Source organism: Cyprinodon variegatus, unplaced genomic scaffold, assembly GCF_000732505.1.
Source record: "Cyprinodon variegatus isolate N-32 unplaced genomic scaffold, C_variegatus-1.0 Scaffold89, whole genome shotgun sequence".
Classification (NCBI taxonomy): domain Eukaryota; kingdom Metazoa; phylum Chordata; class Actinopteri; order Cyprinodontiformes; family Cyprinodontidae; genus Cyprinodon; species Cyprinodon variegatus.
In genome coordinates this window covers 194,342-215,231 of record NW_015150542.1, presented here as the reverse complement: position 1 = coordinate 215,231, position 20,890 = coordinate 194,342, and the positions used below count along the sequence as shown (strand labels likewise).

The window sequence follows — 20,890 nt, the reverse complement described above, 5'->3', positions numbered from 1 at the left end:
TAATTCAAGAGATACAATAGAATTGTTATATATAATTATGGAAATTATGTTATTATCAATGCCATTATTGCCCCATTTTAATGTGAATATGAACCATACTTATTTAATATGAGAAAACATTAATTACACTGGATTCTTTCTAGGAAACCCTACAGTTAATAAACCCTGAGGAGGCCACAAGCAGACTCTCAAACGACCAGGCGTACTTTAGTATTTACAGGTTCTTGACTGTAAATAAAGGAAAATATAACCTAGTATCAAACTGTTTATATCTTTGATAACCTTAAGGTTCTGGGTTCAGGTTCTCTTACATGTGTACACTCCACTTGGAGAACTTGTTCATACTGAGATGACTAACAACAAACAAAAATAAATCTGTGGTCTAAACTGTTTCAGGATGCTGAAAATAGCAGTATGGGAGAAAGTGTGTTTATTGGTCCAATTATAAGCTAAAAAAAATATACAAAACAATAATCTTAAAATGTTAGAAAAGGATCCATACGTTTGGTGAAGCTGAAGCCTCACTTGCAGAAATCCTCTAAATAAACTGCACCAAGTTTTAATAAAAAGTACCTTTAAATAAAAAGAAGTGAAGTAAACAGAAAATATTGTTTTAAGGAGCAGAATATATAACTTTTCATACTGTTTTTTTTTTTTTTTTTTAAAGGAAACAAAAATAAACTTGCAGATAAGCGTTTCCACACCTCTGTGTGAAATGACATCCCCTCTCCTGTACTGGGATTTTTTTTCTTTATTCTGCTGGGATTTCTTTCAAAGAAGACGAAAACTCTCAGGCATACCAGAAAAAAAACTTTATTCGGTACAGTGCTTAGATACAGGCTGAAGGAAAGCTCATTCCTCCTTTGCTGGAGCTGCTTCTGGTAGAATATCTTCAGTTCTGAACCAGATCGCTTCACTGGTCTGACTGGTCATGATGGCCCGCTCGATGAAAGGTCCTGATGAGAGGAGAGAATGAAAAAGATCAGGGTGATCACAGGTGAAGGACCTGGTGATGTCCAAACAACCAGTGATGGAACCAAAAGGAATCCCTCCTCCTGTTTTATTTAATGATAATGATTGAATATATAGAGAGGATATTCTGATTCTGTGAGCCGTACTTAAAAGCTTTAATGCGCTACTGTAATAAATTACACATTTTTTCAGACCAAGTAGAGGAGAACAAAATGAATGATGAAGGATGTAGTTTGTAGCACCTCATCATGCTGTTCTTGAGTCATTAACTTCATTCACAGAGAACAAGATTCATTATTCAGGTTCTAACTCAATAGTTTCTGCATTATCTCCTCAAGAATGCAGATTTAGGAATCGGCCAATCATCTCCAGTCCATGACAGCTCCTCCTCAGCCTCATGCAACCTCAACCGCTAAGTTGTTAAAGATGTTTTAAATTTGGCATTTCTGGATCTAAACCACTTCTTTATATCTCACAAACCCTGATTCTGGTTTTGATCGTAAAGCTGGGGGAACACGAAGATTTTTTGCCTGATTTAAGCCTCAGATTTCCAGTCGGGGAAAGTCTGAGGTGATTGTGGAGGAACTGTAGGGAGAATAAGCATAAAGATCTGTTAGTGTGGGAAGGGATGAACTTGGATTCTGAAAGTCTGGGAGGGGAAGCGATCTGACACCAGTCAGTCAAAAAATTTTTGAATTTTCAGAGGCGGAGGTAGTGAACTGCCAACAAACGCGTGTCGCTGACAGCCAATGAAAAAGAGAAGCTGAGATATGGTGGCAGGAGACTCTCTTAAAAATGTCTGTCAGGAGGGTACGCCACAATATGTGATAACTTGAAAACAGCTGGCTCTTCTTACATATGATTGGAAAGATGTGTGGAAGGAAAAAGTGTTTAAAAAAAGGTGCAAAAGCAAGATGGCTAACTGTATCCATGAATACAGTGTACATTTTAGGACTTCCTCAGTTCTCAGGAAAAAGTTCTCAGGTATCAGAAAAATTATTTCTTTTTTTAAATTTAGTGCATTTTTTACCAACTGCAAAGATATTTATGTTTAACAAAGCAACATTCTCACCTAAAAACACCATCAATGTTTACTTCAGGTCTTATAAAGTGAAATATAAAGATTTTTTAACTACAGGTTTAGAACCCGTCCCTCATCATTTCTGGCTGTGCTGACCAAACACATAGAAGTGCATGTGTTTGGTCAGCGGGTCATTGCGGGTCAATGACTCATGGGAGTCATTGACCCGCAATGACTCATGGGAAATGGAGGATCAGGTAGGATACTCCCAATCCCACGATGGAGCCTTCTGGCACGTTTGCTCTAGTGCCGTGTTTTGTTTTATCTAATACCTGAGAACTCACTACTTTTTTCTAGAGAATTGACAACTGCTTTTCAGCTAAATGAGGTCCTAAAATGCACAAGTACTTGTAGGGACTATGAAGCAAAGATAATTCAAGAGTTTTTTGAAGAAGTAGTCTGATTCAACCTCATAAAATCTAAACAAAACACAAAGGAAAGCAAAGGATTGAACTTTAGTTATTTTGGCTTTTCCCAAAATTGTTCTTCACAACTTCGAAATGAAAAAGGCTTCATTAAGAACAAAAACAACTGATCCTGCAGAAACAGACTACATATTAGCAGCTGTCCTCCAGCTGGAAACAAAAGACATGAATGAGGGAAAAGATGTTTTTCTAAACTTATTCCTGACCTGGTTCATTATCAGAAACTGCTGCACAGAACATTCAGAACAGCCTCCATGCTTTAATATGCATTCACCTCCATGCTGACAATATCTACGCTGTACTCACCCCAGGAGCTTTCTGTCTGAGAACAACAAAGTGAGACGACTAAAGGTTTAAAAGAGTTTGATTCTGTTTTCGGAGACTCCATCCACAACAGAGCGAGCGCTCTGCATGTGGTTCTCGGCAGGAGAGAGCTGTGGCAGAGCACTTTGTTCCTAAACTGCATGATTAGTTTAGATTAGTTCTGATCCGTAAAGTTTATGAAAATATACTGAGAGGTGGATCATAGTGGACCCAGCTTCTAGTTCTGCTTCAGGAAGCAGAAACTCTGGTACTAAGAGTATCTTGAATTAAAGCTTGTTACCATTTTTCTTTTCTCAGGTTACAAATGTCATAAAAACTTCATTTAAAAGACCGGAGAGCATTTTTTTGTAACCATTTTATGAAATCAGATTTTTGTGATTGCAAAGATTTTCATCCAAAAAGGATCGCTGGTTTAGAGAGAATGGTCTATAAAAGAGGAAATCTGATGATTTGTGCTTTTAGTGGCGACATTTAGACTGCCGATTCAAAATTAGGCATAAACATGAAAGCACGAATCCATTCCTCTCAGGTTTAAACTATTCTGGCAGCTGCTGGTGGTTCTATGGTAAACTTCAGCTCCTTATTACTAAAGCCCCTGTCACACCTTGCCGACTTAGCCAGCGTATGCCTGACGTCCCAGAATCTTCTAAAACGCTGGCATACACAGAACTTTCTATTCATTTATTATTCATTTATCTATTCAAGTTTGGGCGTATAAATAGAGTATTCATGAGTCCAGAGCGCATGTCCAACGACAGCCTAAGTTAAGCATAACGCACGGCAGCGTAACGCCCATGAAATATCACAAACCAGTGTCCTGAGGGGGCAGCAATGTGCGCGGAGGCTCCCGGCCTGCATAAAAAGATGTCTTTGATTGTGTTATTATCCCAGCTGCTGTTTACTGCCCGCCAAAATAGAAGAATAAATAAAGAAAAAGAAAGAAGGTTTGCAGTCGCAGCAGATTCAGCTTCATGTCTGCTAGGAGGTTTGTTGGTCATGGCCACAGGTGTGATCGCAGGGAGGATCCATCACTCTCACTTTCTTGCTCACCCTATGATGGGGATGCAGTCTGGAGAAGTACTGACGATTTCCTTCTGTGAAGCCCGTTTTATACCTAAACGCTACCAATACGTCATTATACAGCAGCTGTATGTTAGAAACGTTTAACAGTCGTCTGGAACACGTCAAATACGTTGATGTGCGTTGGAGATAAGTTCTTGCTAAGCTACGCATAAGTTATGCACACGTTACACATAGGTTTTGGATAAGCTAGACACCATGACTTATGAGTAACTTGCACTTAACATATGTCAACTATTAGATGACTTACCTGTAACTTATGGCCCACGTATGGCATACGCTGGCATAGTGTTCTTCAGCATGCTTATAACTTATACAAAACTGACCCATAACTTATCAAATGTATTCCAGCATTTTTGCCACATTTTTCCTACATCAGGCATATGCTGGTCTAAATCGTCAAGGTGTGACAGGGGCTTAATCTATGTGATGCAGCCAACCAAATAGTAGAAGTTTTGATCAACTTGAGTCTTTGTCACTGAGAACTTAAAACACTCACAGAAGACAACAGATTAGAAATGGAGCCCAACAGAGCGATAGGTGTGAAATCATGTTGAAAGCTTGTATGAAGAGTTTATTCCTTCTCATTTCTGCAGATATGGGTTTGTTTTTGTCAGACTAATGTATAAACAACACTGGAGAAGTTATCCAGAACATTAGAGTCTCTCTAAATCATAAAGTAATCATTATCACAAAAAAAACGAGCTTGATGCTGATCCGGCTGAGCATCTCCATCTCCCTCCTGCCTCCTCCTGTTATGATCAGAAGACATTAACAGCCCCCTCATAAAAAACTCAAATTTACTTTTATCTTCCACACAAACAGTCCTCTCAGCATCATTTTCTCTGTTGTCTGGTCTCCCTACTCATCAGCTTTTAGAGTGTTAGGCTTTTTGTCTTAATAATTCCCATAATCCCGTGTTTTTTTTTTTTTGTCCTCCCTTCACCCACATGCTGTATTTCCAGCCTCATTTTCTCAGTTTTAAGCGTTCATCCATGAAGCTCCCTCTTGTTTCTGCCCACACAGCAGCCATTAGCCCGAGCCCAAACGACTCTTGAAAGACATTAAAGTAAATACAGAAGAAGAAACAAGTTAGCGCTAAGTGTTCCAGGTTTTTCCTCACCAACTTCTGTCTGCAGAGGTAATTAAATCCTGCAGAGTTGTCTTGTTTCTCTTGTGGTTGAATGGCTGTTGGATGTCTGTATAAACTCCCGTTTCTGCTGACATAAACCTTTAGAAAAGCCCAGGTTGCTCGGCTGAGACTTCACCTGCTCCTCTGAGCCAGAGAGCGGAGCTGTTCCCAGAGCATAGCATGAACTCCTCCTGTGGGATCCATCATCAGGACCACATTTTAGCCTAAAGCATCTGCTGTGTGTGCATCAAAGCGGCTGCTGGGTTCCTCTGGTCTGAAGAGGACGGGAACCAGCAAACAGCTTCAAACACAGAAGATCAAATGTTTTTAATGCTGACAGCTTCTAGGCTGTTTCCAAAACAATATGTTAGTTATAAAATGATTTTGTTCATCAGTACTTCATTTCTTATTCTGTTGTTTAGGAAATGCAGAGCAGCTGGAAACTGCTTTTCAAACCGTTGATGTTTTGTCTCTAATGTTATGCAGTGTTTTATTAAATTCTCAGGCTTTTACGTTTTTCAAAATAAAATGATGAGTCTCAGGAGATTTCAGCTTTAATGGGTAAAACATTCAGCTCCTGCTCAAAGAATGTTGTTGAGTATAAACAAAGATAATGATGCTAATCTGCATCATGCTAATCTGCATTCTAATAACATGAAGAAAGGGGAAAGTATCTTGATTTGACTTAAGTTGAGTAAGTGCTAAAGCAAAGAAGTCAAAGTAATTGAACATTAAAAGTGGTTCTATCCATCAGATTATAGAAGTGAAGTGAAGGGGTCAGATGGGTTTTAATGTGCAGAGTTCCTACTCTAATGGGGTCACCGGTTTTAAAGCATCATCTGTGTTCCTGAAAGCTCTGCAGCGGCGCAACTATTAGTGACAATTTATTCACATTCTCAAATTCAATTAGTTTTTAGATCATTTAAGCCCCTCGCTGTAATGAGGAGCCATCAACCGATGATTATGCTGTGAAACCTAATACTGGAGCTTAATGGAGACATTACACGAAAAAAAAAAAAATAAAGAAATTAACATGGCAAACTTAAACTTTCTTGCTTTTCGGCTCAGTTTCTACATTTAATGTAAGGAAAATTAACAGGGGCTCCTTTCTTAAAGTAAAGAATATAACATAATTATAAACTTGTTAGAAACAATAACTATTTAAACTTTAACTTTAAAATTTGTGTGAAAAATGTATCAAATGATAGGAGCCAACTTTTAGTTGCAATCCCTCAACACAACCCATTAAAAAAGTAAAGGAAAACTGGTCCTCATTTCATCCTTATTTACCAACCTACAAACAAACTGCATGCTAAACACACGTAGCAATAATATATTGGACACTTTTAGGCCTGGGTTTTATGACAAGAACTCTGTGGAAGCTGCTTTTCTTTACGGATTAACTGCCAAACCCCGGCTAAATCACACCGTAAACAGGCCTAAATATGTAGCGGGAAAAACACCCAATCTGGCAACCCCAGCTACCAGTGTCGTAGCCTACAGCTGCGTGCGTCATCAAAACAAAATGCAGCGTGGAAGCCACAGCAGCATGGAGGCGACCGTGGAGGCGACAAAGCAGCAGTATGATCACTTAAAACAGTTTTATGACCAGGTGGTCGGTGAGGATGATGGCAACAATCTTACATTTCTCTGCAAACTTTGCCCGCCGGCTTTCAGTAAAAAAAATCCGCACTTCAGTAACCTTAAATTCCTACCTCAGCCTGGTCCCTCAGTTTGTGTTAGTAAAATGTTCTTGAGGGTTTTACTATTCATGTAACTTGTTTGTTAAACCTGCCTGGCATAATTTTCCAGGATTCCTTTTTAGTATATACTGAAATGGAATTTCAAATTGAAAAAAATATTAAAATTAAAAAAACATTTGCACCTTAAATACTACTTTCCTGTTTTTCTTTTAATAATTACTCATAAAAAAGACCATTCAAGCAGCACATTTTTCCTGATGTTTTTGAGAATATACTGTAGGGGTGAAAGCTGCAGCTGCTACTAGTGTGAAGTGAATGGACAGCAACAAAGCGTTAAAGCAACAATGGGGAAATGCTGTCCCCTCAATGCTAATGTAAACCCTGGTTGGATAAGGATTCAAAACTGGATATGAAGATGAAATCTGACGCACAGTTTCAGAGTTAAAACTGATAAAATAATTGCTGTCTGTGGTTCTACAGTAGGCTATGGTGTAATTGAGCAATATATGAAAAAAAAAAAAAAAAAGAACTGAACTAGTTCATTTTTTGGAACTGTGAACTTAGTTCAAAATTTTGAATTATGAACTATGAACTGAACTAGTTCATTTTAAAATGTGTGAACTGAACTTTGAACTAGTTCACGTAGAAAGAGAACTTTCCCAACACTGTCTATATACTATTTTTTAACTCCACAGGTTTTTAAAATTAAAAAAAAAAAGTGTAAGTAAATTTTAATTAAATTGCCTGCATTATAATGCCAACATATGGTAAATGGTATGTACTTATATAGCGCCTTTATTCAAGTTAGGAGACTTTACCAAAGCGCTTTACACTACATTCATTCACCCATTCACGCACACACTCACACACTAATGGTGGCAAGCTACATTGTAGCCACAGCTGCCCTGGGGCTCACTGACAGAAGCGGGGCTGCCGTACACTGGCGCCATCCACAACCACACTGAAAGTCGGAGCCGGGGCTTGAACCGTCAATCCTTCGATTTCAGGGCAAACTCCTACATCCAACTGTCGCCCCATAAATGAAACAAGTATTATCTTTTTTAATAATGCAAGTAATATTTCAAAGCTAAAATCTATGGTTTCTAAGTGCGAATAAGAGACTATTTTAAATGCTTTTATTTGGTCTCCGGTAGATTATAATGGACTTTTTACCAGTTTTAACAAATCTGTTGTGGATGGCACTCAGACTATGCAGATTACTGGAGCAGGACTTTTAACATGGATTAGCAAGAGAGCTCACTTTACTCTTGTCTTGACTTAACTACTAGGTTTCATTTTAAACTTCTTATTTTAACTTTTAAGGATCTTCATGGTTAGATATCTGACCTCGAATATTCATAAGCCTCAGTCTTCTGCCACAAATCTCATCTGATCAGGGACTTTGTTTTGTCCCACACAGAAGGTCTAAGACCTGTAAGGATCAGGCTTTCAGAATCCCAAATGTGGACATCTGTGATTATTTTAAAACACAACTGGGACTTATTTATACAGACAGCCTTTTATGTTTATTTTACCTTACTGTTTGATGTTTTACGAAACGGTTTGTGATTTGATCTGTAATAGGTGCAGCATCAATATTTTACTTACTACATGTTACCTAGGCCCATTTTCAATTAGTACCTAGCTTTTCAGGTCAGGATGGATTTGGTCAGTTCAGTTTGGTTTCATTTATTTTCAGTTACAATTAGTGTTGGGCTAATGTGATTCTTTACCCTGATACCAATGTATATTTATAACTGCATACTACTTGGATGTAAAATAATTGCCATCATGGCTTTGTCAAGCTGCTGCCTACCTTTGTGAAGCAGGAAAAAAGACTAATACAAAGTGAAACCAGTAGAACTTTTCATTGCCTACCTGGAATGGGTGCAATGGGTGAGTTAAATAAATTTTTGGCTCTCAAAATGGTATCGGTGCTCTATTTGTTGGTACTCGCGAATACCAATACCACCATTTTAGTGGTGGATAGGGGCCCTGCACAATACTGGTATCGCTGCAAAACTAATAACAATTATCTCAAAGGGAGCAGGATCCCAACAGACTGCTGCTCGGTTGATGGTTGTTGTCAGACTCAACAGTAAAGGAGGAGGGCCAGAGAAGGCTGTGGACTGATAGAAGAAACATCCAAAATACAAAGAAAGCTAACACTAATTAATAACAGTTCAGCTTGCTACAATGGTGATCATACAGAATAAGCCCAGAATAATTTAACAGTTGATTTAAGTTAGTAAGACATGCTGCTGTTACTAATATTGCCAACATTTTCAGTGCGATTTTGAATGGTTAGAAATATAGCAACCAGACACTTATCATAGAAACTGTTCCATAGAACCGTTACTAATGGAAAAGCTGAAAAAGCTACTCAGCCTGTAGTGAAACACTCAGTTTGTGATTATGGAAAAGGAGCAGTAAAAAGTCTGGCCCCGTTTACCCAACAACAGTCCATTGAATAGGGCTGGGTATTTTCGCCAAAGTCCTGAATATATTCAATTTTGATTCATACAGTTCTAAATCGATTAATTTAACCTATTGGCTATATTTGCAGCTGTCTGGCTTGAAGTAATCTTGAGAGCATCCTTCCTGCTCATTTGAATGTGAACGTCATGCGCGTCACTATAAAACTAATCCAACTCATTCCATAGACATAGATTTTGCAAAAATGTAAAGGAATCGATCAAAATCGATTAATCGTTTTTTTTAACTAGCCCTACTATTGAAATCTGTATTTCTTTTTACGTCTTTCTTTTTTATAAATATATATATATATCCCTGCACTTATATCTCCTTTGCTGATGTAACGAGTACATTTCTCTACTGGAGATCAATAAAGACCATCAATCAATAAATACATTTTTTCCATGTCACATCTACATGGCAACGGTTAAATCACATTAGTCACAGTCTACATACACATAGTAGAAGCCTGACAATGGTACCATTTTCTCGCCCATTGCTATTTTGCGGCTTGTTCTTCAAACCCAACAACATTTGAAAACACTTCCTGCTTAGAAAACAGTTTCCTTTTGTCGGAGAACCATCAATACATTTTAAAAGAATTGGGGCAAAGTTACTAAGGAAAAATAAAAAAGTACATTTTCCAATGAAAACTGCTCTTGTTTTAGATTCTTAAAATCAAAAACCACCTGCCAGGACGTTTAAGCAGGTGACATTTATATCTACTTTCCAGAAACAGGATTAAAAATAACATGTGCTTTCATCCTTGACAGGCTGCCCAAACAGCTCCTAAGGAAACATTGTCTGCAGCTGATAGAGTGGATAAAGAGAACATCTAGTGTCTATTTGGAGATTGTTGTGAACATACCCAGGCTGGCTGGGCGGTGGGAACAAATGTCGCTCAGGATCGTCTGCAGGTTGGTTAAGATCTGCTCACTGGACATGTCAAGCTACACAGAGGGAGAAAAATGGAAGATGTGATTTTAATTTATCTTCCCTTTATAACTAATCTGTGATTAGATTATGCCTTTATCTGTTAGGATTCACATGAAGTTCTTTTTTAGGGATTTGAGATTTTAATGTTGTAAAAACAAACCCAAGGATAACAGATAAAAACTACAGCCCTTAGAATTTTAACATGTTGAAAACAAGGGTTTTCATTTTTTATAATTTGGAACAAACATGTTAAAGCACATTTAAAATCCATTGAAACTTTAAACATATCTCAATTAATAACAGTTTTTACTGACGTTAGATTTTTTTAGCTGGTAGATTTTATCTTGATTAAAATAAAAATTCACATAAAAGGTTTTTATTTAAAAAAACAACAACATTAAATTAAAAAAAATAATAATAATTTGGAAAATCAAACTTTGTTCAATAGTCAGTTTTTGTTCTTACATGCTTATGTGGGCATGAAGAAAGAAATAATAAAAATGTCAAATCAAATTTCTCACTAAAGACTTGATAACAAATGTGAAGCATACTCTACTTGGTGCTGCAGGGTGTTTGTTGCTAGAAAACCTCTCAGATCTCCTTCAGCTACATTAATAACATGAGCGTGACAGATGGGACGTACCGTAGCGATCTGGGTCCTGATGTAGCAGTCGCTCTCCACCAGGTACTCGTGACCCATTTTAAACAAATCCAGCGTCTTGGGGAGGTTATTGCTGACTGTGCCTGAGTTTGAACACAAACACATAACTGCTCAGCACTCTGCTCCTCCAACATCATAGTTCCAACCAAATATTTACATTATCCTTTCTGGATATGAATCAGACTAAATTTTGCAGGTTTTAGGTTTTTATTTTCTAAATGTTCAGAAGAAAGAAATAATTTTTCCTCTATGATTTCCTGAGTATTTATTAGCAGTACTTTTAAAGATTTGGATTAAATGTTGTGGGATTCTTTCCACAAGCTTCTCACTACAGTTTATTGGATTTTTTTCCCCCATTCCTCCAGACAGAGCAGGTGTAACTGAGTTAGGTTTGCTGGCTACCTTGCTCACACACTTCATTTCAGATCCAGGTCTAGATCAGGGTTCATGAAGGCCACCAGCAAACACCAACATCGTCTCTAATCTAGCTCATAGCTAAACGGGGATTCTGCTGTGGGACAATGGAAGAGCTCTTTGTGAAAAAGCTTTAAACGATTCCCTGATGTCTTTAGATGCTCATTCACCAGTTAATCATGATGGTTTTTCCTAATGATCCAGTCTATTTTGTGAAGAAAACTAAGCAGACATCTGCAGCTTGGTTGTGGAAGGTCTGAACAGTTAGGCGTTTCATACGTACAAATGTTGGATGATCCGTTTAATCATTCATTCATTATTTCTTTACTAATACAATCATACAGATTTAGAAATTGTAGTCATCTCTGTAAGTTAGCTTTGGGAAGTGGTGGCCTACTGGAAAAGTTCTCATTTTATTCTATGACACTTTGATGAATCACTAACATTTAATCGCCAAATAAAAGTTATAACAGATCATCGTGATGAAGTTAAAGTTGTTTGAAAAAACAAAAAAACAACCAAGTTTGTATGGACTGAGTCTGTATAAACCCTGATGGTGACATGGTCATCTACACCTCACCTTAACCTTGACACACAGTGGCGTACTGCATATTCTTAATTCATGGTTCTTTCTATTTGTCCAAAATTTCAACTGGAAAACTGAGAGGGGTCCGGCTGCAGACCTGTGGGCTTGTGGAGGTGTACAATTCTGCCTCGAGTCTTGGGACAGCTCTTTGGTCTTGGCCATGTCAGTAGTTGGATTCTTACTGATTGTAAGGATTGGACAGGTGTCTTTTTTCAGCTAAATACCTCAAACAAGTGCATCTAATTTAGGATAATAAATGAAGTGGAGGTGGACATTTTGAAGGCAGACTAACAGGTCTTTGAGGGTCAGAATTCTAGCTAATAGACAGGTATTCAAATACTTATTTGCAGCTGTATCATACAAATAAATAGTTTCAAAGTAAAAAAAAAAACAAAAAAAAACATACATTGTAATTTTAGATTATGTCTCTCACAGTGGAAATGCACCTACGATGAAAATTTCAGACCCATCCGTGATTTCTAAGTGGGAGAACTTGCAAATAACAAGGTATTCAAATACTTGAACACCCAGCAGAATGAATGATTCTGCAACGTTCTTACTTCTAGAACGGAAATGTTCTTTAATTGCTTGCAAGGTCCTCCTATTTGAGGCTAAAAACATATAATTTTGGTTCCATCATACCATAGGACACTGTGCTGCGTTTGTAGTGATAGAGTCTTCCTCATAGCTCTCTGTTGATTCTGACGCTGTGCCACCAGCATCTTCAGAAGGTCTTTTGTTTTGGTTCTAGGGTTGTTGTTAAATATTTGGACCAAAACATGTTAATCTGCTGGATATTTCACTCTAGAACAGTTTAGGCTACGTTCACACTGATGCTCAATTCCGATTTTTCTGTGAAATCCGATTTTTTTGCGTTGCCGTTCACATTTCCAAATCTACGCGACTTGTATGTGATCTCCTGTGTGAACTGCAGTCATACAACGCAAGTGTCCCACATGCAAAGTAGAGGACACAATGACGTCACAGGCCAGCGTGCTCACTGTTTACGGAAGTAAACATGGGTGGTAGTGCTGGCGCGCATCTAGCAATCTTTCCCAAACTAAAAAACACAATATTTTCAAGATGGTTAAACATAAATACTGCTCTCCGCATCATCGTCCGCCATGTTGTTGTTTTTCTTGCCGTTTCTAGAATAGTGACCTTTGTCAGGTATAAATGGCGTTCAGGTCGGATGAATGTGACCTGATCGTTCAGACACAGGTCGCATTTGAAAAGATCAGATTCGTATCGGATTCAGGACCACATAACCAAGTGGTCTGGGTCGTATTGGAAAAAAATCAAAACTGTGTTGTTCAGACAGCCATGAAAAGATCAAATACAGGCTGCATATGGGCCAAAAAATTTGGATTTGGGTCACTTTGGGCTGCAGTATGAACGTAGCCTTAGTGGCTAAACACCCCACCCCTTTATAGGCGCCAACTGAAATGTTATGATCAACCAATCAGACGCCTGCAAAGCCATGTCAGGGTAACAACAAATCGTTGAAAAATGTACAGATCTTGCAAATGTATAATTGGGGAAGAACAACTTATTAAAAAAATATATAGAAAAACCACTGTTCTGAACATTTTGCAAAACAAATAATTAACGTAGTTATTAATCCAACAGGAAATGTTTCACATGATTCATCAAGTAAATAAATAGCTTTAACTGCAAATATTTGGGTCTAAATGAGAAAAAACACAAAATATTTACACAAAATATGTCAACAAAAAACGAGCTAAGTCAATAATCTCTTGTTGTTTAAAGACTAAGCTGCTTTGAATGAAGCTACATTCACCTCTTTTGCTCTTTGGAAACTTCTTCCTCAGTTTGTTTTTCAGAGGTAAAATCTTTGGAAGAATATCAGGAACGGCTACGTAGAAGTCGGCTGAAATCTCATCATCCAGAATCTGTACAAGAGAAACGACAGATCACTGAAACATGTCTTTTATCACAACATGTGATAAAAGACAAACAGCTGCTCATAATAAAAAGGCAAAACTGTTCGCTACAAATCAGTGCAAAGAATTTTTTTTTTTTTTTTTTATTGACCTACCGGCTGAATGAGCTCAACGCCTCCAACAAAAGCTGCTCCGTTCTCCTGAGCAACTTTCGCCTGAGTAGAATCCTGAAGAAACAGACTCATTAGACCTCAGAGGAGTTATTCTTTCATGAAGTTAACGGGCTCATCTCGGTTGTAAACCTTTATCACTGACCGAGAACATAGACTAAAATCTGCATCTTATAAAATAAAAGCCCCAAGCGAAATAAAATTAAATTAAGGAAATAAGTGCCTGTAAAAAAGAACATTAAATGAAGCATGAGAGGAAGGCGAGAGACTTGACATGTAAAAGCCTTTTACCTCAGTGAAAACCAAAACTTTGTTCATCTCTGTCCTGAAGGGGTGCGGCAAGTGCACGGTGCTGACGAAGGGGTCGATCTTTTTCTGTGAAGAACAGAAGCATTCGTTTGTTGTGGTTATGAACAGTCGGAATATGGCAGGAAGATAAAAGATTTGGCGGGAAAGCAGCAGAAAAAAGGCAGATGTCAGCGCTTTAAATCTTCATCTCTCTGGAGTCCCCCTAATTAATTATGTATGGGAACATTAGTTCTGTTGAAACGGATGAGGGGAAGACCAAGCGGGTCCTCTGTGGACCGGCTGCAGTCCTGTGATGAAGAGACAAACTTCTGAGGGTTTTATTCCTCTGTGTTCTTAGCTGAGCAGCCAACCTGCTCACATTGCAGTGATCGATGTTTCATCTGTGTGACTCGGATTAGCGGTGGTGAAGTGTGACAGTGGAAGCAAGCAGAGGACATAAATCCTAACAAACATACCAAGTGTGACTGCTTAAATTAGCATTTCACAGCATCTTAATGAGTACTGATCAGGGTCCTGAGATGTCCAACAGGACGATGTTGTAAAGTGTTTTATTGAGCTTTAATGTTATGAAAATAAACACAAAAATGGTAACTAATAATATGAAACCAAACAAAAAATGAGAGTAAATGATGATGATTGTAAACCATGAAGAAGAAAAACAGACTTATGTTAAAGATACTGTTGCTAGTTTGTCTCTGTAAACGACTGGCTGCTAAATTTTAAATTGGAAACTGCAAGAATCTTTGGAATCAATTATTATATTCATTTTAAAAGGATGATTTAGTGTTAATTTTGATTAGGGAAATTTCCCAGGAAGACCCTAAGGCAGTTTCTACAGGTGGAAGCCTGAATCACTTTTAGAGGTCATTGAAATGAATGTAGTTCGATCAGACCGTTAAACTCAAGGCATTTAGTCCTCTAGTTAAAAATCACAAAGATCAAAATATCAGAGACAAACTCAAAATGCAAAACTGCATAATGAAAAAAAAAAAGTGCATTCATTCTCATCAATTTCTTAAGAAAATAATTAAGTGATTATCAGTTTTCTGCTCTGCAAGGATGCAGACTATTGATGCATTTTATTGTTTTAATCTTCATTTTCTATAAAATAATCTTAAAAATAAAAAAGAAAAACTGGCATGGTTGAGGAAATCCTGGGAAACTTTACTCAAATGTGAAATAAGCACTCAATTATGGGATAAAATCCTGCTCCTGCCATCTAAAATCTCTTGTTTGTAACAGATTTAAAGAAATGCAGTATAACATTTTGCATAATGTATATATTTCTCCTTATATTTTTAGCAAGTACAATGTGGGAACTTCTCCAGATTGCCCCAAATGTAAAATTTCTGTGGGAACCAGGTTTCAGTGTTTGTGGGAATGTGATGTTATTCAGTCATTTTGGAAAGATGTATGTGCCAGAATTCGAAACTGTGATTAAACAATAATTGAACTAACCGTCAACTAATGTAGTAAATGAATAATTGATCATTGGAGTATACGGCCTGTAAAACATTTCGTTTGCTAAAGAAAGACAAAAAATAATAAAATTAAAACAAAAACTGTACCAAAAATATTAACATTCTGCATTAAAGAGGTGAAACTTGCTCTGGCCAAAAGAAGTTTCTCCTTCACAAAAAAGTTCTATTAAGCAACATTAGTTTTATAATTATTAACAGCTTAATTAAAAAAAATTATCAGGTTGCAGCTCAATCATTATTCGCAGCCCAACTCAGGAGGATATCTGTGGATTCAGGAAGTCTATCCCTGAATCGTCTGATGTTTTAGAGCTCAAATCTTTTACTGAAATAGCTCCGACTCAGCCAACCCATCCTAAAGCTTACATATGGGACCACTGTCCCTGCTCAGATCTAGATCAGTCATGTCTCTGCATACAGGCAGAAGGCGAAGTGGCTGATCTATGGTGCCCTAAGAACCACCTGTAGCCCAATCTAGTCAATAACTTCTAATAAAAAACCCTCAAAGACTGTGTCTGTTGTGGATCACATCTGGTTCCTCTGAAGCCCCATTCCTTGGGACCCGAGTTGATTCTCATACATCATTCCTGTTTATATAAAGGCCCAGCAGAGCTGTCATTCAGTCCATCCATCACTGTCAAGAAAACCGGACAGGTGCAGAGAACAATAAAATTAGGTCTGCAGAGTGGATCATCAAGGCTGATCCTTCCCTCCAACCTGGACAGACACAGGTCTACAGTAAGGAAAATGATCCCACACATTCTGGACACAAACTGGTTACAGGTTCATAGAAAACTCTGCCACAGTGACGTCACACTGATAGACAGGAAACAATTAATCACAGCGACTAAATGTAATTCAATAAGCTGCTGGAATTAAAATCTGTTTACACTAATAAAGAAAAACATGTATTGCACTGTTAATGTAAGATTAGCTGTTGCTTAGATTGTATAAAACCCCTCTTCGCTTTCAGAGCACTTTTGAACTAAACTACCTTTTTCTCCAGCTTCATGTCCAGCCTCAGGTCGATGTAGACAGGTTGATTGGCAGGAGTAAAGTCCAGCTTCTGGAATCTCTTCAGCATGTCGATGCTGTCTGCTGCGCTGTGTATGGTTCTGGGATAAAACCTCTTAACGTAGACGTCATCCACAGGCACCCATGCAGTCTTGCCGTATGGCTTGTGTCTGTCTTTGTCATCGATAATTCTCTTCTCTTTCTTCTCTTCTGTCTTTGCATTGTCCTTTTTGTCTTTCTTTAGGGCCCTGGTGGTTAACATGGAGAGATTTTAGTCTTGATGTGTAAAAGGATGAAGCTGAAAAGCCAACATTAGGTGGTTAGGCTCAGAGCATTTTTTTCTTATATTAAAGAGATGCTAGCTTACTTGACAGCTGCAAAGGTCCGGATGGGTAGATTCCTCGGTGCTGGCTGTAATACAGCCGTATACGTAGGACCGCCAGAACTCAGCAGCTGCTTCTGATATCCTGACAAAACTAAACATGAAAGAAAAATAAACAGAAACTATCAGACAACTGTTACCTAACCCTGATATTCACTGCTTTAGGACTGAGGGTTGTAACATAAAGCTGACAGCTGTAGTTGGGGTATATTTTTAATCAATCAAGTGAATCAGAAGGTGTTTTAAGTTTCATTTAAAATAAGCAAAGAAGCTCTCAGAGCCATCATTTGTATATTTGACTGTAATAATCATTTCTAAGAAGCTTAATAAATTATTTCTGATTTACATTTTCAAACAAAACATTTGAAAAAAAACAGAACAGTTTCCAAATTTCTGGGCAATGTGGACATATTACTTTCTTTGTCTACTAGCAGAAACAAGAGAAGGGATTTGGATCACTTAATATTTTTTTATTTTATTTGATATACCTATTTGCATTTAATAAAATCAATTAAAGGCAGAATTGGTTACATCTGGGTCTGTTTTTGCATAGAATTAGCTGACTTTTTTGGTCCCATTTAAAAATGGTAAAGCAAAAAAATATTTAGTCATCTCTCTATCCAAGAAATCATCAATATTTACATCCCTATATAGCATGATTAGAATCACACGTTGAAGACAGCGAGTTTGGAGAAAGGAGGAGAAAATCTGCCCAGAGGATAGAGAGACAGTCAGAGAGGTACCACAATGTGACGAAGAGCAATTTAAATGCATAATAATGCACATCTCCACACATTTAACAATTCAGAACAACAAAACATGTTTATACAGAAAGGTTAAAGGGAAGAAATGCTGCACATATGTCAGTTAACATTACAGGTCCAACCTCGATCGTGTTTTCCTATCAAAACCCGAAACATTCTAAAGGTTTAGTCTCTCTAATGGGCCAACGAAATAAAAATACATTTAATAACAAACAGTAACATTATAAAACTAAAACATGTCCAGAAAAAAATTAAAAAAGAAAGTGAATTAAAATAAATAACTGACCTTTCCAAACAGTGCGCGTGCAGGTTGCCATATCTGCTGCTGCTGGTCCGTGTGGAAACAAACCATGGCACTATGGTTCCACTTTTCACCAGGGGTTGGATCTGAATAATAAATAATAAGAACTGAAAATAATAATGATAATAATAAAAATATATGTGTCTATATTTTTTTTCCTTAGACTTAGACAGCTGTTATTGTAATTTTGTATTCACAATTAATGATATATTAATGACTATGGAAGAAAGGTACTACAGTAGCCTACCTTTTATTAACAAGCTAAAAATCTGAAGTTAATTATTGTGCTCTGATGCTGGGGTTCTTAAAAGAATTCAGCTTCAAACTTATTATTTGATTGAGCTTTCTTACCTCCTGGTGAAGTGAAGTTACTCGGTTTCTGATAGTTGGGTTTATATTGTTTTTTTTTTTATATATATATATATAACAGTCACGTTAATTTTGCAAAAAGTATGTTTTTCTTTGGACAAGGGCAAAAACATTCTGTTGTATAAAGAAAGAAACTGGTGTGGGTAGGGCAAAATAATAATACATTTGGTTTTACAGGGAATGTTGCGTAACACCGGAGGCGCGCGGTTTTTTACGTATGACGAGCACGAGCGGAAGCCGCGTTTGTTGTTCTTCCTTCTGTTTCCGAGACGTTCAGGGTCTACACGGGTTCAAGAGGGGCGTCTGCATGTCGCTGCCAATTCTCCCTATAAACCGTCGTCTACCGCCTCCGAATGAAGGTAAAGTTCCGCTTCAGTTCGGGTTATGTCGGAACAGATCCACGCGGCTCGGTTCCGAAGCATATTTAACCCTTTAATTCGTCCCCTCCGCTCGGGGCAGATCGTGTCCCCGGGCAGTGAGCCCCCAGTCAGCCCGGGTGTCGCGAGCCAAGCCACCGATAGCCAAAGCAATCCAGCCCCCTGCTCTGGAGGCGCTGCGTTGCTGTTTTATCGCTGTTTGGATTCTAGTGTTGTTCCTATTTCTGTTTGATCTGATTTATTTCCGTCGCTTCGCTTCGGTGACAGCTGGAGGTGCGAACTCTTCCTGAACGGACGGGCCCGATCAGCTACTTTCCACAGCAGCAGCTGTTTGGAGACTCGTCCTTCAGCTGTCGCTGCAGTTGGCATTGCTACATTTTTCCTCTTTAAAAAAAAACCCTCCTTGTGAAAATAAATACATTTAAAAATACTGTTCTCTGATCTTAAGGCGACAAATACTAGGTTTACAGGTAAAAAAAAGACAGTTCATGGTAAATTTTCTCAAAATCTATCACAGTAAGTGACCTGTGAAAGTGTGTTTTGGGTTAGTTGTGATATGAACAGTTTAAGCCATAAATCATCCTTCAGTGGCTCCTTGCTAGTGACACAGTAATGTGTAAACAGGTTATGCAATTATTTTCCAAACTTGTTCACCTCGGTCAGCCTGACGTCTGCTGCTGCATGAAGTTCTGCAGCTCTTCTAAAGTTAATCTGCATACTTATCCAGGTGTGCAGCTCTTCTAAAGTTATCTGCATGCTCCTCCAGGTGTGCAGCTCTTCTAAAGTTATCTGCATGCTCCTACAGGTGTACAGCTCTTCTAAAGTTATCTGCATGCTCATCCAGGTCTGCAGCTCTTCTAAAGTTAATCTGCATGCTCATCCAGGTCTGCAGCTCTTCTAAAGTTATCTGCATACTCCTCCAGGTGTGCAGCTCTTCTAAAGTTATCTGCATGCTCATCCAGGTCTGCAGCTCTTCTAAAGTTAATCTGCATGCTCTTCCAGGTGTGTTACAGTACATGTCTCAGCACAGCCAGGACTTTTTTTTAAATCACTGATTTTATGTAAACAACTCATTAAACTTAAGCTTGGAAAATATTTACTGTAAAGAGATTCGGTTTCTTTTGTTTCTAAGGTTGTTTTTTCCCCCCCCTAAGAAACATGCGGTGATCATTAACTTTTCCCTCAAACTCCACATTATCAATGCCTGTTGAAATAAACTCTGATCACTGAGATGTTTGCAGAAAGGAACTAGGTATTATTTCTGTCATGCTGCCGTAGAGGTAGAGAGGTCTGACCTTCCCTTCTTTTGTTTTGCTTTTTTCAACTTCCCTCTATAGTTATTCAATCAAGTCAAAGTTTGGACTTTGGCTGGTTCTTTGCAACACCTTTTTTTCCCCCTCCTTTTCAGCTGTTTGGGTTGTAGATTGGCTGCTGTGTTTGGGATCATTGACATGTTTTGGCTATCAGGCAGAAGAAAGCCCCACGTTTGACTCTAGAATCCTTTGGTATGCAGGAGAGTTCATAGTTTTCTCCCTTACTATTCATTTCCAGTGGCCGTGGAACAATCATTTCACATTTCACTAAAGATTTACTGTGCTAAGTTCTGTAGTTTCTCAGGTGTTTTTCATTCCTTTAAGAGTTTTGCACTCCAGCCTTAAGGTGAAATGCGTGGATGCCCACTCTCTGTTAGATTGGTATCTATTTGATAGATTTACTGGTCTTTAAGACCTTATAGCTCTGATTTGGAGGCAGAGACAGTTGCTTCTGGGTGTCCATTAGTGCTGGAACCGTATGAATAACTCACAGTTCGGTACGCACCTCAGTATGGACCCTACGGCTCGGTACATTTCTGGTACAGTGCAGGAAAAAAACACAACCAAAAGGCTATCCTCAAAGGCCGCTTTTTATTATTTAAATTCCCAGCTGAGATAGCTGCAACTTTCTTTAAACTCTAGTGAACAAGCACCATATTGTCAAATATTGATATACCGTAAATTCTCTAATATAGGCCCGGGCCTTTATTTCACTCAAGT

General features: G+C 38.2%; 2 protein-coding genes across 2 annotated transcripts in view; one reads left to right on the top strand and one right to left on the bottom strand.

Moving 5' to 3' along the window:
* Positions 1 to 797: 797 nt before the first annotated feature.
* On the bottom strand, positions 798 to 18,199 carry mrpl1 (mitochondrial ribosomal protein L1). The gene is made up of 9 exons (XM_015373589.1): positions 18,097 to 18,199; positions 17,032 to 17,140; positions 16,645 to 16,912; positions 14,155 to 14,238; positions 13,849 to 13,920; positions 13,591 to 13,702; positions 10,772 to 10,872; positions 10,061 to 10,142; positions 798 to 956 (listed from the first exon to the last, which is right to left on the bottom strand). Exons 1-9 carry the CDS (start codon positions 18,125 to 18,127, stop codon positions 853 to 855), a joined length of 963 nt encoding a protein of 320 aa, XP_015229075.1. The 5' UTR covers positions 18,128 to 18,199; the 3' UTR covers positions 798 to 852.
* Positions 18,200 to 18,709: 510 nt separating this feature from the next.
* The window catches only part of cnot6l (CCR4-NOT transcription complex subunit 6-like), a 17,496-nt gene continuing 15,315 nt past the window's right edge, over positions 18,710 to 20,890 (top strand). The window contains exon 1 of the mRNA XM_015373598.1: positions 18,710 to 18,839. The gene's annotated coding sequence lies outside the window, so the exon portion shown is untranslated. The remainder of the gene's footprint in view (positions 18,840 to 20,890) is intronic.

Bases quoted from the DNA above. Each gene is read 5' to 3' on its own strand.
- mrpl1 (XM_015373589.1), bottom strand. From the start codon at position 18,127: ATGGCAACCTGCACGCGCACTGTTTGGAAAG. The intron at 14,239-16,644 runs GTAGTTTAGTTC...TGTTCTTCACAG, and splicing joins ACATGAAGCTGGAGAAAAAG to AAAAAGATCGACCCCTTCGT. The intron at 957-10,060 runs GTATGTTCACAA...TCCTCTCATCAG, and splicing joins CCACCGCCCAGCCAGCCTGG to GACCTTTCATCGAGCGGGCC.